The following is a 16,474-nucleotide window of genomic DNA, read 5'->3' as shown; positions in this document are numbered from 1 at the left end:
GGAGTTTCACTCTGTCACCCAGGCTGGAGTGCAGTGGCACAATCTTGGCTCGCTGCAACCTCCTCCTGGGTTCAAGCAGTTCTCCCACCTCAGCGTCCTGAGTAGCTGGGATTACAGGCGCCTGCCACCACACCCAGCTAATTTTTGTATTTTTAGTAGAGATGGGGTTTCACCATGTTGGCCAGGCTGGTCTCAAACTCCTGATCTGAGGTGATCTGCCCGCCTGGGCCTCCCAAACTGCTGGGATTACAGGTGTGAGCCACCGCGCCTGGCCCAATGTGTGTGATCTTTTGAGGTTGGTTTTTTCACTCAGCATAATGTCCTTGAAAACCATCCAAACTGTTACTAGAACAATAATTCATTTCTTTTTGTTGCTGAGTAGTATTCCATATTATAGATTTACCACAGTTTGTTTAGCCATTCACCTATTGAGAGCCATTTTGCTTGTTTCCAGTCTGAGGCTATTACATATAAAGCTGTAATGAACAATCGTGTACAGGTTTTTGTGTACACATAAGATTTCCTTTCTCTGGGATGAATGCCAAGAAGTGGAATTGCTGGATCATGTGGTAAGTATTTTAGTTTTTAAAGAGGCTGCCAAACTGTTTTCCAGAGTGGCTGTGCCACTTTACATTCCTGCTGGCAATGTGTTAGGAATCCAGTTTCTCTGAGTCCTCTCCAACATTTGGTAAAGACCAATATTCAAAGAAAGGAAAATAGTTAAAATGTGCCATTTTTAAAAGGCACCAGTTCTAAATGTGTTTATAGCTAAGCTTTAAAGAAGATAGTATCTATGCCATTTTAACACATAAAAATAAATTTCCTGAGTTCCTTTTAAAAACTGGCATAACCTTAATAGCAACACTTGTTAAATATAATACAAAAACAAATATGACTTTTAAGACTTCATGTGGTTTAATGCATTTGTGCTGGTTTTATTTGTATGTGTTGAATGATCCTGAGGGCTTATGCTAGTTAGTACTTCTTTATTGTTTCTTTTATTATTATTAAAATATATTCCCCTTTTTTGTTAATCTGTTGAATGCTTTGGACCTTAATTTCCCCCACGATAATTATATTTTCAGACCTCCTTTCATTTTCTTGGTATTTGCCTAGTAAATTGTATAGCTTTTAAATCCTCATTGAAATATTACATAATACAGAAAAGTGCACACATTGTACATATTTAGCTTGATGATTTTTTAACAGACCAGACAAACTTGCATAGCCACCACCTAGATGAAGAAATGTTACTATCTCTCAAGAAGTCATGTTTTTTAGCTGGGTGTGGTGGCATGCACCTATGGTCCCAGCGACTTAGGAGGCTGAGGCAGGACGATTACTTGAGCTCAGGAGTTTGAGGCTGCAGTGAGCTATGATCGTGCAACTGCAGTGAGCTATGATCGTGCTACTGCACTCCTGGCTGGGTGACAGAGCAGGACGCCGTCTCTAAAAAAATTTTTTTTTGTAAGGCCAGGTGCAGTAGCTCATGCCTGTAATCCCAGCACTTTGGGAGGCCGAGACGGACGGATCACGAGGTCAGGAGTTCGAGACCAGCCTGGCCAATATGGTGAAACCCCGTCTCTACTAAAAATATAAAAATTAGTCGGGCGTGGTGGCGGGCGCCTGTAATCCCAGCTACTTGGGAGGCTGAGACAGGAGAGTCGCTTGAACTCGGGAAGCAGAGGTTGCAGTGATCGGAGATCACACCACTGCACTCCAGCCTGGGTGACAGAGCAAGACTCTGTCTCAACAACAACAACAACAAAAATTTAAAGAAGCCATGTTTCTTTGGGGGGCCAAGGCAGGTGGATCACGAGGTCAAGAGATCGAGACCATCCTGCCCAACATGGTGAAACCCCATCTCTACTAAAAATACAAAAATTAGCTGGGCATGGTGACGCACACCTAGAGTCCTAGCTACTTGGGAGGCTGAAGCAGGAGAATCGCTTGAACCCGGGAGGCAGAGGTTGCAGTGAGCCGAGATCACACCACTACACTCCAGCCTGGGCTACAAAGCAAGACTCCTTCTGAAAAAAAAGAAAAAAAAAAAAAAAAAACAGTTTTAAAGAAGCCATGTTTCTTTGAGAGGCTGAGGCAGGCAGATCACAAGGTCAAGAGATCAAGACCATCCTTCCCAACATGGTGAAACCCCATCTCTACTAAAAATACAAACATTAGCTGGGCATGGTGGCGCACACCTGTAGTCCTAGCTACTTGGGAGGCTGAAGCAGGAGAATCACTTGAACCCGGGAGGTGGAGGTTGCAGTGAGCCAAAATCTCACCACTGTACGACAGGCTGGAGACAGAGCGAGACTCTGTCTCAAAAAAAAAAAAAAAAAGAAGCCATGTTTTTGAAATGTATATAAACGTAATCATATGGCATTGCTTCATTGCTCTTTTGAGTCTGGCTTCTTTAGCTTAACAGAGTGTTCATGGGACGAGACTCATGCATGTTGAGTATAGCAATTTATTCTTTCTCATTGCTGTATAGTATTTCCTTGCATAAATATAACACAACTTGTCTATCCATTCTGATGTTGATGGGCATTTACATAATTTTTAGTTTTGAATAAAGCTACCATGAACATTATCATCTCTTTTAGTAAACATATATTTGCATTTCTCTTGAGTGAGAGAGAACTGGAGTCAAACAGCAGGGTCATAGGATATTGCATGTATTCACCATTAATAGAGACTACCAAACAGTTTTTCAAAGTTTATGTACTAGTTTATGCTCCTAACAAGCAATCTGAGTTTTGGCTGCTCCACATCCTTGCCTGCTCTTGTTTATTTCCCATCTTTTTCATTTTGGCAATTTCTAGTGGGATTATCTTATTGTAGATATGGAGGATTGTGTGGAGGATTATCTTATTATAGTTGAACTTCTATTTCCTTGCTAACTGGTGAAGTCAAGCATCTTTTTATAAGCTTATTTGCTATTTGGATATTTTCTTTGTGAAATGCCTGTTCCTTTTGCCCTTTTTCTGTGGCTGTTAGTGATTTCTAGACATTCTTGATATATTTGAGATATTAATCATTTGTCAAATATAGGTATTACAGTTACCTTCTCCCACTGTAGCATTTGCCTTTACATTTTTAATTTTATCTTCTGATTAACAGAAGTCCTTAATTTTAATGTAGTCCAATTTAGGTATCCTTTATCAGGACTTAATATAAAGCACATTAATTAAGACTATAACACTGGTCCAAGAATAGACAAATAAACTAATGAAAATACAGAGTTCAAGAATGACCCCCACATATATGATCACAAGGAGACACTACAGAGCAATGGAGAAAGGATAGTCTTCTTTTTTTTCTTTTTTGGGGACAGAGTCTCACTCTATCCCCCCAGGCTGGAATGCAGTGGTGAGATCTCAGCTCACTGTAACCCCCACCTCCCGGATTCAAGCGATTCTCCTGCCTCAGCCTCCCGAGTAGCTGCGATTATAGGCGTCTGCCACCATGCCTGACTAATTTTTGTATTTTTAGTAGAGATAGGGTTTCGCCATATTGGCCAGGCTGACCTCGAACTCCTGAGCTCAGGTGATCCTCCCACCTCGGTCTCCCAAAGTGTTGGGATTACAGACATGAGCCACTGTGCCTGGACATGGGTAGGCTTTTCAATAAATGGTGCTGGATTATCTTGCTTCCGTATGAAAGAAATGAATCTTGACTCTAACATATACCACACGCTAAAATCCTTCCCAGATGGACTGTGGATCTAAATGTGAAAGCTAAAATGATAAAACCTTTACATGACCCTGAGGTAGGCGAAGGTTTCCTAACAAGACATAATGCATGCCAACCATAAAGGAAAGAATGATCAATGATATGGTGTATTTCTATCAAGTGCTTCATTTCACATCTTCATCATTTTGTTTTAACATACTTGATTTTATGCCTCCTATTATTTTTTTCCTTTTTTCTCCTATTATCTTTCATTTGCTTTTTTTTTTTTTTTTAAACAGAGTCTCACTGTGTCCCCCCAGGCCAGAGTACAATGGCACGATCTCGGCTCACTGCAACCTCCGCCTCCTGGGTTCAAGCGATTCTCATGCCTTAGCCTCCCAAGTAGCTAGGAATACAGGCGCCTGCCACCACGCCCGGCTAATTTATGTGTTTTTAGTAGAGATAGGGTTTCACCATATTGGCCAGGCTGGTGTCAAACTCCTGACCTCAGGTGATCCGCCCGCCTTGGCCTCCCAAAGTGCTGGGATTACAGGTGTGAGCCACTGTGCCTGGCTGGTCATGTTTCTCTTTTTTTTTTTTTTGAGATGGAGTCTCGCTCTGTCACCCAGGCTGGAGTGCAGTGGCAAGATCTTGGCTCACTGCAACCTCCGCCTCCTGGGCTCAAGCAATTCCCCTGCTTCAACCTCCTGAGTAGGTGGGATTATAGGCATGCACCACCACACCCAGCTAATTTTTGTATTTTTAGTAGAAACGGGGTTTCACCACGTTGGCCAGGGTGGTCTCGAATTCCTGACCTTGTGATTCGCTCGCCTTGGCCTCCCAAAGTGCTGGGATTACAGGTGTGAGCCACTGTGCCTGGCCTCATTCATGTTTCTCTTAATCCTCTTTTAGGTTTTTATTACTTTTGAGTTTTGATTGTTTGGAATTTTGATTTTTTTAATGAATTTCTGTTAGTAGTTGCCTTTACCTTCCTTACAAATATGATTGTATATCTTTTCTATATTACTAAATCCAAATAATATTGTACCGATATCTGCCCGTGGAAATTTGTAATTTGCCTTCTTCTCATTTTGTTCAGTAAATTTTCCCAGGGAATTTTTTTGTTTGTTTGTTTTTTTGTGTTTTTTTGAGACAGTCTCTGTCACCCAGATTGGAGTGCAGTGGCATGATCTCGGCTCACTGCAACCTCCGCCTCCTGAGTTCAAGCGATTCTCCTGCTTCAGCCTCCCGAGTAGCTGGGACTACAGGTGCATGCCACCACGCCCGGCTAATTTTTTGTATTTTTAATGTTTCACAGTGTTAGCCACGATGGTCTTGATCTCCTGACTTCGTGATCTGCTCGCCTCGGCCTCCCAAAGTGCTGGAATTACAGGTGTGAGCCACCGTACCCGGCCAGGGAATTTTTAAATTTCCACATAGTTAATAGTAACAGCCTTATTTACTACAGATGCCCAATTACATTGCTTTTCTTTATCCAGATGTAATTATATATCAATTGCAAGAATCCTATCTCAAAACTGCTTTCCTGTTTTGAGGTTTTTTGTTTCTATTCCGTTTACCATTGTTTAGACTATTCCCTTGAGTGTTCTCCTGAGATTGGAATATTGGCATAAAATGCTAGAAATGCTTTTATGTCTAAAATTGTCTTTTGCTCTGACAATAGAATGGTATCTAGCTAGGGTGGGTTTAGAATTCTTGGATCTCAGACCTTCTCTCGCAATAATTTGTAGAGTTTTCTTCTAACATGGCTTCTGTTTTTGCAAATACATCTAGTGCCACTGTGATCCCTTTTCCTTGTAAATGACGTGTTGGTTCTGCCTGGAAGTGTTGGAAATGTCAGTATCTGAGGTCATCGATTCAGTCCATGAGAGTTTATTGATTGGGGTGCTAAGGTGGTGAATGATTGCAAGTCTGGGATTCACAGGGATTACAAGTCAGTTTTGGGGGGCCTGTGGCAGTCCTGGATTGGGACCTATGGACATTGGTTATTATAGTACCGTGTGAGTTGCTCTGTGATGAACTGGAACTTCTATTACTGAGGGTTTTATGGGAGTCATTGATCCTATTGATGGTGTGCTGCCTGGGTTGGTGATAATTTGAGGAGCCTGTGGAAACCAGTTGATGACACCATTTGGTACACAGTTTTTGTTAAGCACTGTGGGCTATAGGGATTTAGGAGCCTGTGCAGACCTGCTGGTTTTCAGGGCCTGATGGGAATTGCAGAAGAGAAGGGACAAGTTTGAGTTTTCATCTTTGACAGAAGAGGGTGGGCTCTGTTCTTTGCATAGAATGTACACTGAATTACACAGAAGCTCAGTTTATGCTCAAGTGGCATGGTCACTGCTCAGCCAGAGCACTTTGAAGGTAGCAGGAACCACAGTGTTTATTGTGATTCTGCCTTGAATAGAGTACCAAATGGCTCAGTAGTTAAGAAAGTATGCTTTGGAGCCAGGCATACCTGAGTTTGAATCCTTGTCCTTCTCCCTCATCTGAGTGATCTTGGGGCAAATTTCTTAATATTTCTGAACAGCTCTATCTGATGGTAAATGGGATTAGTAATAATAATAATGCCTAGTCCACAGGATGAGTGTGAAAATTAAATGAGGTACCTAATAAAACATGCCTTGCACCTTGTAATAATAGCACTATTTAAAATGAGTTGAGCATGTTCCAGGTACCAAGTAGGTGTGCGTAGAAGCATCATTTCGTTTAATTCTAACAACCCTATGAGATAAGTATTTTCATCCTGTTTTAAGATGAAGAAACTTCACATAAAGTGACTTCCTCAGATTCTAGCTAGAACATAGAAGAGCTTGAATACAAATGCTCATTCATTTTACACCAGATCTTGTGAATTTTCCCCATGTTTTGCTTTAATACTTGGTGTGGGTTTTACCGAACTTTTCTCTTCTGCAGCATCCAGCACAGTGAGCCTCCCCTGGGCACTACCAGAAAATATTTGTGGGTGAACGTGGAGTGATGACCATATGGACACTGTCTTTCCAGGGTTTCTTGGAGCCTCTGCAGAGTCTGGGGGCCAGGCTCCTTAGTGGAAACTGCAGGATCTTCCTTCTGACTCCTGCTTGCCTCGCCCCAGCAGCTCCAGTTGAGTCCGCAGACGCCAGCTCAGCTTCCAGCTTGGGAAAGAGTGGGGTTGTCAGCAGGAGAGCCTGAGGGCTGAGGCCCAGCGTGAACATGGCAGCTAATGGGGACTCTCCCCCGTGGTACCCGGTCGTGGCTGCAGAGGGACGTGGCAGCTCATGTGAGGTGAGGAGGGAGAGGACCCCAGAGGCAGTAATTCATTCAGTGAGGAGATACCCTGACCTGTCCCCAGGGCCTCAGGGCAGGAGCAGGTGAGTCAGAGGAAGCGGCAGATTCCAGACCTGCTGCCCTGGAGACAGATCAGGGTCCTCCCACTGAGAGTGAGCACCACTTGACTGATGCGGCCACATCCAGAGCCCCACGTGTTTCAGTGGACAGGGTAATGTGGCTGATTACACTAGAGGAGAGGGAGGATGTGGAGGGTGAGCCCCACAACCTAGGGAGTGGGGGCAGCTCCCTGCAGGGCAAATGAGGGTGAGGTCCAGGTGGAAGCAGCCACTATCCATAGCCAGGGAGACTCCATCCCCCACCCCAGCACCAACCCTTCCCTCTCTGTCGGCTCTTTATAGACGTCAGCTGATCCCCACCAGTGCCCACTTCCCCCGGGTCTCTGGGGATCTGGCAGTTTCTCCTCTATCCTGATTTAGGTAGAGAAAAATCCTTTTTCTTTGGAACTTAGAGACTGGCAGGGTAGTAGGACCACCATAGTCTCTGGAACCCTTCTGGCTTTCCCTCCTCCTTTCAAAGATGAATAAAATGGCCAGGCACAGTGGCTCACGCCTATAATCCCAGCACCTTTGGGAGGCTGAGGCGGGTGGATTGCTTGAGGTCAGGAGTTCAAGACCAGCCTGACCAATATGGCGAACCCCCGTCTCTACTAAAAATACAAAAAGTTAGCTGAGCTTGGTGGCGCATGCCTGTAATCCCAGCTACTTGGGAGGCTGAGGCAGGAGAATCGCTTGAACCTGGGAGGTAGAGGTTGCAGTGAGCTGAGATCACACCACTGCACTCCAGCCTGAGTGACAGAGTGAGACTCCGTCTCAAAAACAAAAAAAAAAAAGATGAATAAAATGCCCCAGAAGACACATGACTCGCCCAGGCCTCTCAGGTTGGCGGTGACAACACTAGACTGGAGTCAGGTCTCCTGACTGTGTCTTCCACCCTCACCGCACCACAGCTGAGATCAGGTTTCCTGCTCAGAGCTCCCGTTCAGATCAGAGTTCCCATTGAGATTCTGTAAGCCGAGGAGGACCACGAGCGAGCCAGACCCTGCCCGACAGCTCCCTCCTTTCAGACCTGCCTGTGGATGCTGTTGACTCTAGAAGGGTTCATTGTCTCAGGGGCTCAGGGTCATGTGGTCATTAGGATAACATTAAACTTGTAAATATTATTTTTTTTGGTCATTTTATAACTTCATAATAAAATATTAGAAAGTATAGTTTAGCAAATAGAAGAAACTAAAAAATTACTTGTCGTTCCAACATTACCCAAAGCTAACCAGTGTTAACATTTAGCTGTATTTCCTTTCAGTGGTTTTTTCCTTTGTGTGTGCATGTGTGCATGTGTGTGAGTATACATGTGGGGCCTGAGTGTGCATGCATACTGTACACATACACATATATAGCTAAAGTTTTAAAACAGAATCATACTCTTTGGTTACCTCATTTTTAACTGGGCAGTTTAACATGGTTTGCTAGGCAGCAAGTATTTTTCTTTATACACTTATGATGCCCATAATTTAGCCAGTTTGCTATTTTTTTAATTTTATTTATTTATTTTAATGTTTTTTCCTCTGAGGCAGTCTCCCTCTGTTGCCCAGGCTAGAGTGCAGTGTTGCAATCTCAGCTCACTACAGCCTCAATCTCCTGGGCTCAGGCGATCCTCCCACTGTAGCCTCCTAAGTAGCTGGGACTACAGGCACATGGCACCACACCCAGCTGGTCTCAAGCTCCTGGGGTCAAGTAATCTTCCTGCCTTGGTCTCCCAGAGTGCTGAGATTACAGGCGTGAGTCACCACCATGCCCCGCAAATTTTATTTTTAATTGACGAATAATAATTGTGTATATTTATGGGGTACAATGTGATGTTTTGATATTTGTATACATTGTAGAATATTTAAATCAACCTAATTAACATATCCATTACCTCAAAGACTTATTTCTTTCATGATGTGAACATTTAAAATCTGCTCTTGGCCGGGTGAGGTGGCTCACGCCTGTAATCCCAGCACTTTGGGAGGCCGAGGTGGGCGGATCACGAGGTCAGGAGATCGAGACCATCCTGGCGAACACGGTGAAACCCTGTCTCTACTAAAAATACAAAAAAATTAGCCGGGCGTGGTGGTGGGTGCCTGTAGTCCCAGCTACTCGGGAGGCTGAGGCAGGAGAATGGCATGAACCCGGGAGGCGGAGCTTGCAGTGAGCCGAGATCGTGCCACTGCACTCCAGCCTGGGCGACAGAGCAAGACTCTGTCTCAAAGAAAAAAAAAAAAATCTGCTCTCTTTGCAATTTTGAAATAACATTACATCATTATTAACTAGCCACCAAACTGGAATAGGTCTCAAAAACTTATTCCCTCTAACAAAAACTTTGTATACTTTGACCAGTGTCTCCCCATCCCCCTACAACCAGTCCACTAATAATGTGCATTTAGGGTATTTGAGGTTTTCTATTGTGATTAAACTACTATGATAAAATTCCTACATTTAAATCTTTTTGCCAGCTGGGCATGGTGGCTCATGCCTGTAATCCCAGCATTTTGGGAGGCCAAGGCGGGCAGATCGCTTGAGCTCAGGAGTTTGAGACCAGCCTGGGCAATATAGTAAGACTCTGTCTCAACAAAAATACAAAAATTAGCCGGGTGTGGTAGTGTGCACCTGTAGTCCCATGTACTTGGGAGACTGAGGTGAGAGAATCACTTGAGCCCAGGAGGTTGAGGCTACAGTAAGCCAAGATCACACCACTGCACACCAGCCTGGGTGACAGAGCGAGACTCTGTCTCAAAATAAATAAATAAGTAAATAAATTAATACATCTTTCTGCCAAGTCATTGAAATTATATTTTTCAGTCAAAGGTATAGGGGCATTAAATAGCAAGTGAATCAGTGCTCGACAGTAGTACACTTCCACCTTGTCTAAGCTCTGCTCAGTCATGTCAGTCACGGACCCACAGATTAGGGCCATGACAATGTGGTCCTCCCCACTCTTGCACATGGCCTCTTGCCCAGCCAACAGTGGGGATTTCTAGAAGAACGATTCTGAAAGGCACATTTCTCCATTCATCTCTTCCTTCCTAACCACAGATCTCTGACCCACCTCAAGAAGAGATGGAAATGACTGAGACCCTGGGGGGAATATTATTTATTGACTTATTTAATTGGTTAGGGTCTTGGTGTTTTCATTAAACATCAGGGAGCAGGGTATAGGCAGAGATACCTAGGAACCAATAAAAATGTCCCCAGGGTTTGAGGAGCAGCCAGTTGTACCAAGAAACAGTGGCTGAAGATGGAGAATAAGCAGAGGGATCAGTAAGGTAAAGAGAGCTGGAGGGAGCCACAAGGGAATAAGGAACAGGGACCATGGTGCACTTACTAGAGATGAAGAATAGCCAACGGGTCCAGGATACAGGTAGAAGAATAATGAAACAAGCAGGACATGAGTCAGACGCTGGAGCCAGAGACCAAGAAACAGTTGCTGAGGCTGGAGAAGTGGTAATCACTGGGGAGCAGGGAAGAGCCGAGGATTAAAGAACAGTGAGAAGGATCATGAAATAGGAGGAGGTACCAGGAAATAGAGGAACCAGAAAGCAGCCAGACAGAGCAGTCAGTATCCAGAGGGGTGAGGAAGCAGAAGAATCAGATAAAATGGAAAAAGCAGACATATCCAAGGAACTGGGTATGAGCCTGAGGGACAAGCAACTTCCCGAGGAACCAGGAAGCAGTTCTTGGTTTAGAAGAGAGCTTGAGGGTATAGGCAAAAGACAGAGATACTAGGGAACAAGAAATGGGAAATATGACCCAGAGAATGGATTGCAGCCAGAGGAACCAGGAGACAATTGCTGAGGCTGTAGAATGGGCAGAGGGATCAGGGAAGGGACAGAGTCCGTGGAACAGGTGGAAAGATGAGAGAAGAGCCTCTGAAGCTGTAGAATGGCCTAGAGTACTGTGGAACCTCTGAAGCTGTAGAATGGCCTAGAGTACTGTGGAACACCTGGAGCAAGGAACGGTCACTGAGGCTGGGGGGCAGCCAGAGGGAGCAGCCAAAATGTGCTTGGGGCTGAGGATCCACCAGAGGCCCTGGGAAGTAACCAGAGGAACTAGGGAACAGGTCAAGTGAGCATTAAACATGTATCCAGTGTGGGGTAGCAGCCTGATTGACCAGTGGCCAGCTAGAGAGACCAGAGGAGAACCAGAAAGAATGGTATAACTGAAGCGAGTTAACAGCCCGAGGGCCCAAACAGTAGTTACTGGCGTGAAGGCACAGTTGGAGAGGCTGGGAAACAGCCAGAGTTCCCAGGACCATGCTGGTTTGCCTGTGACTGAGGGGACATGGGACTTCCAGTGCTAAAACAGGAACATTCCTGGGCAAACTGAGACACTTGGCCACCCTACCCAGGAAGGAATCAGAGGAACCAGCCAATAGTTAAATGTAATGTGAGTAATGGAGACAGTGCAAGTACAGAATCCAGCCGTGGCATAGAACACGCAGTAGTGCATTTTAATGGGTAAGGGCATAAGCTAGCTAGTTAGGCACTGCTCAAAGTGTGGTCCACGGACCAGATGCGTGAACATCACGGGAGAGCATAGTAGAAATTATTCAATGGCCAGGCACGGTGGTAATCCCAACACTTTGGGAGGCCAAAGCAGGAGGATTGTTTGAGGCCAGGAGTTCAAGACCAGCCTGGGCAACATGGTGAAACCCCATGTCTACATATACACACACACACACACACACACACACACACACACACATATATATATATATATATCAAAAAAACTAGCCAGGTAGGGTGGTACTGAGGTGGGAGGATCATCTGAGCCCGGGAGGTGGAGGCTGTAGTGAGCTGTGATTGTGCCACTGTACTCTAGCCTGGGTGGCAGAGTGACGCCCCGTCTCAGAAAGAAGAGGAAGAAGGGAAGGAAAGAATGGAAAGAAAGAAATATACTCAAGGAACTGTCCAAGGACAGGGAAGAATCAGGAGACTAGAGATTAGTCAGCAGAATCCAACAGCAGTCAGTCTGTGTGAGCCAGGAACAGCTGGAAGGAACAAGAAAGGCCCTTAGGGACCAGGGAACAGTCAGGTAGACTAGCACACAATCAGAATGGTGCCACAGAACAAGGATCAGCTGGAGGGACAACAAAGGGAGCACAGGGCAGTCAGAACAAGAAACAGGAGGCATGAATAGTTAGAGGGATCCAGGTAGAGTCAAAGAAAGCAATAAAAGAACGGGGGTACTCAGAAGGAACAAGAGCCATTTAGAGGGAATAGGAAAGAGAGGGACCAAGGAAAAGTCAGAGGGAACAAGAACCAGCAGAGGGAGCAGGGACAGATCTGGGCAGGCAGAAAACAGCTGTACAGGAAGCAACAAGGGAAGCGGGGGAAAGCCAGAAGGAGGGAAGAACAGTTGCAGGGCCACAGAGAACAGTCCCGGGGAACAGGAAACACTCAGATGGACAGGGAGGAGTAAAGTAAAAATACAATTTAAAAATTAGCTGGGCATGGTGGGGTGCACCTGTAGTCTCAGCTATTCAGGAGGCTGAGGCCGGAAGGATCCCTTGAGCCCGGGAGTTTGAGGCTGCAGTGAGCCATGATTGCACCACTGCCCTCCAGCCTGGGCAACAGAGCAAGACCTTGTCTCAAAAAAGTAAAAAAAAAAAAGAAAATATCCTTCATGTTTTTTTCACAAAGACCGAAGCAGGGTCTCTGCGTACTGGCTACCAGCTTGTCTACGTCCCATGAGACAGAAACACCCATGCACACAAGTTACAGGGAGCAGGCTTATTACTTACAGGTAGGCAGTCAGGGACAGCAAAAGCCTACGATTCATTGCAAGCTGGTCCCCCAAGGCTCATGAAAGCTGCTCGGTGCAGCTGGAGTCTCATCTGCGCATGCCCCACTTGCGCCACAGCTGAGGGATCCCAGAAAGCAGCCCGCGTGGGGTTTTATACCCTAGGACAACCCAACGTTCAGGGCTAAAGCACTGGACATCCTGTTTCCAGGAGAGCCCCCAGCTCTCTCTCCTGTTTGGACTAGTCCCTCCACAGCTCACGATGTTCCATTTCCAGCACATTCTACAGTTATTCTTGAGAACTGCAAGCAAGAAAGAGGAGACAACTGGGTTGGTCCAGGGCCACCCAGAAAATTATCCTGCAAAGACCAGGGCGCCCCCAGCCCAGGGGGAACCTGCAGAGCAGCTGGGTCCCTCGCCCCAGGCTCACTTCCAGCCATGCTCCTATGTGCCCTGGAAGCCCTTCTGCTAGGCCTGGGGCAGAGTGAAAGGGCAAGATCACACCAGGAGGTGACAGAAGTATCCTGAGGCAGGAGTGAGAGCAGCCCTGAAGCAGGAGGCCTGAGCCCCCAGCCAGCTGCAGGGTGGGACAGAGCAGGTGCCTAAGGGATCAGGGACAGACTGGGCAGTCGGCAGCCAGTCCTGGCAGCAGAGTATACTCCCAGGGGTGAGGGTGCAGAATGTGCTGGGACTGAGATGACCCTGAATGGAGACATAGCTGCATGACTAGCTGGAGAGCCATTAGGCTCTGGGATGGGGGCCCTTACCTAGTATGAGGAAGTCCTTGTAGGAGTCCTTGTGGTGGTAGGGACACACACCATCCTCCATGGTAGATACTGCCCAGAAAAATGACACCTTTTCATATGTGGCAGGTGAGGCTGGAATCTGGGTGTGTCTGTGTTATCAGCTTTCTCCCCAAATCTCTCCAGAGCCCTCTTTCACCACCCTACACATTCCTTCCCAGCCATGGTGGAGTCCAAAGCTTCTATTTTGGTGGGGGAAGGGACCAAACAGGGCAGTGTACCTTGTCTGTATTTCTGTTGCATCTGTCAATGCTTGTAATGCCTGGCATGGTGTTTGTGCATGTGAATGTGGCATTGTTAATGTGACCTTCATGACTTCCAGGGAGGGAGAGACAGGTGAAGTGGTTTTTTGTCTACCAGCTCCCAGTGCATATAATAAAAGTTTTTACAGCCAGGGGCTGTGGCTCATGCCTGTAATCCCAACTACTTAAGAGGCAAGAGGGTCGCTTGAGCCCAGGAGGGAGGCCAGCCTGGGCAACACTGTGAGATACCCTCCCCCACCACCATCTCTTTAAAAAAGTAAAAATAAAATTTAAAAATTAGCTGGGCACGGTGGTGTGCACCTGTAGTCTCAGCTACTAAGGAGGCTGAAGCAGGAAGGATCCCTTGAGCCCAGGAGTTTGAGGCTGCAGTGAGCCATGATTGTACCACTGCATTCCAGTCTGGGCAACAGAGCAACATCCTGTCTCAAAAAAATAAAAAAAGAGGCCAGGCATGGTGGCTCACACCTGTCATAGCAGAACTTTCGGAGTCTAGTGGGCAGATCACTTGAGGCCAGGAATTCTAGACGAGCCTGACCAACATGGTGAAACCCCATCTCTACTAAAAATACAAAATTAGCCAGGCATGGTGGCAGGCATCTATAATCCCAGCTACTCAGGAGGCTGAGGCACAAGAATTGCTTGAACCCAGGAGGCAGAGGTTGCAGTGAGCCAAGACTGCACCACTGCACTCCAGCCTGGGCGACAGAGTGAGATTCCATCTCAAAAAACAAAAAAAAGGAAAAAAAGAAAATATCCTGGCCAGGCGTGGTGGCTCAAGCCTATAATCCCAGCACTTTGGGAGGCCGAGCCGGGTGGATCACCTGAGGTCAGGAGTTCAAGACCAGCCTGGCCAACATAGTGAAACCCTGTCTCTACTAAAAATACAAAAATTGGTTAGGCATGATGGTGGGCGCCTGTAATCCCAGCTTACTAGGGAGGCTGAGGCAGGAGAATCACTTGAACCCAGGAGGTGGAGGTTGCAGTGAACCAAGATCAAGCTACTGCACTGCAGCCTGGGTGACAGAGTAAGACCCTGTCTCAAAAAAAAAAAAAAAAAAAAGAAAAGAAAAAGAAAATATCCTTAATATTTTTTTTACAAAGACAATAGATACTGTACATATATTGAATACTGATTTTTTTGAATACTGATTTTTTAAATCACTGTTTTTAAACCTTTTTATCATGAAATATTATATATATTTTGAATAATGCCACTAGAAATATTCTTGAATGCATCTCCTGTTGTACATGTGCATATATTCCACGTGGGTGTATATATTTCCATGAGTGGACTCACTGTGTCATATTGCTTGCATGTCTTCAACATTGCCACTTAGGGCCAAAATACTTTCCAGCGTGATTGTAGCAATTCCTACCTCCTCCATCAGCAATATGAGAGTTCTCCTTGCACCATATTCTCTTCAACACTTGGTACTATCAGTCTTTTTCATTTAAGACTTTCTAGAGGTTGTGTAGTGGTATCCATTGTGGTTTTAATTTGTATTCCCTTGCTACTAAGAAGGTTAAATCTTTTTTTATTCGTTTATTAAAGCCTTGGATTTCCTCTTTTGTAAAATGAATGCTTCACCCATTTTTCTACTAGGTGGTCTCTTTTTTTCTTACTGGTTTGTACAAGTTCTTTACATCTTCTAGCTCTGAGCCTTTTGTTGATAATGTATGTTGGAGATATCTTCTACTCTGTGACTTTGCCTTTGTTCTCTTTTAATGCTGTCTTTTAAATGAATAGTAGTTCTAAGCTTTGTTGTAGAAAGACTTATCAATTTTCATGGTTCATGTTTGAGAACTATTTTCCTAATTCAAGGTCATGAAGATAGCCATCCGTATTATCTTCTAAAGGCTTTATAGTTTTTGCCTTTCACATTTAAGTCTATAATACATCTGGAATTTATATATATTTTTGAAATGAGATTTCACTCAGTCACCCAGACTGGAGTACAGTGGCACAAACATGGTTCACTGCAGCCTCCACCTTCCAGATTCAAGAGATCGTCCCACCTAGCCTCCTGAGTATCTGAGACTACAGGTGCATGCCACCCCACTTAGCTAATTTTTATGTATGTGCTATATATTTTATTTTTTTTGTAGAGACAGAGTCTCGCCATATTGCCCAGACTGGTTTTAAATCTGGACTCAAGCAATCCTCCTGCCTCGGCCTCCCAAAGTGCTGGGATTACAGGCATGAGCCACAGCACCTGGCCTTGGAATTGACTTTTTTTTTTTTTTTAGACTGAGTCTCGCTCTGTCGCCCAAGCTGGAGTGCAGTGGCCTGGTCTCGGCTCACTGCAACCTCCGCCTTCTGGATTCTAGCGATCCTCCTGCTTCAGCCTCCCAAGTAGCTGAGACTACAGTCACGTGCCACCACGCCCAGCTAATTTTTGTATTTTTAGTGGAGACGAGATTTCTCCATGTTGGCCAGGCTGGTCACCAACTCCTGACTTCAGATGATCCACATGCCTCAGCCTCCCAAAGTGCTAGGATTACAGGTGTGAGCCACTGCACCCGACCTGTACTCTATATTCTGTTGCAATGGATTATTTGTCTGTCCTAGCACCAGGACAACAATGTCTTAAATTTCCATTGC

The 16,474-nt window shown here is 45.4% G+C and overlaps 1 protein-coding gene across 23 annotated transcripts in view; it reads left to right on the top strand.

The window, feature by feature from the left end:
- ZNF41 (zinc finger protein 41) overlaps positions 1-16,474 on the top strand; it is a 42,187-nt gene that overhangs the window by 11,708 nt on the left and 14,005 nt on the right. For 9 of the 23 annotated variants that reach the window (XM_015443715.3, XM_065538527.1, XM_045383549.2 and 6 more), the window contains exon 2: positions 6,703-6,963. The exons of 5 other annotated variants lie outside the window; for them this stretch is intronic. In XM_015443715.3, coding sequence (XP_015299201.3) covers positions 6,892-6,963 — 72 coding nt within the window. In that variant the 5' untranslated portion in view covers positions 6,703-6,891. Of the gene's footprint in view, positions 1-6,612; positions 7,050-16,474 lie in introns of all 23 variants that reach the window. 9 more of the 23 variants (XM_045383553.2, XM_074029950.1, XM_065538526.1 and 6 more) reach the window with 3 other exon arrangements.

This window comes from Macaca fascicularis, chromosome X (assembly GCF_037993035.2).
Source record: "Macaca fascicularis isolate 582-1 chromosome X, T2T-MFA8v1.1".
Lineage (NCBI taxonomy): Eukaryota > Metazoa > Chordata > Mammalia > Primates > Cercopithecidae > Macaca > Macaca fascicularis.
The sequence above is the reverse complement of the archived record's forward strand: the minus strand, read 5'-3'. Positions and strand labels throughout refer to the sequence as shown.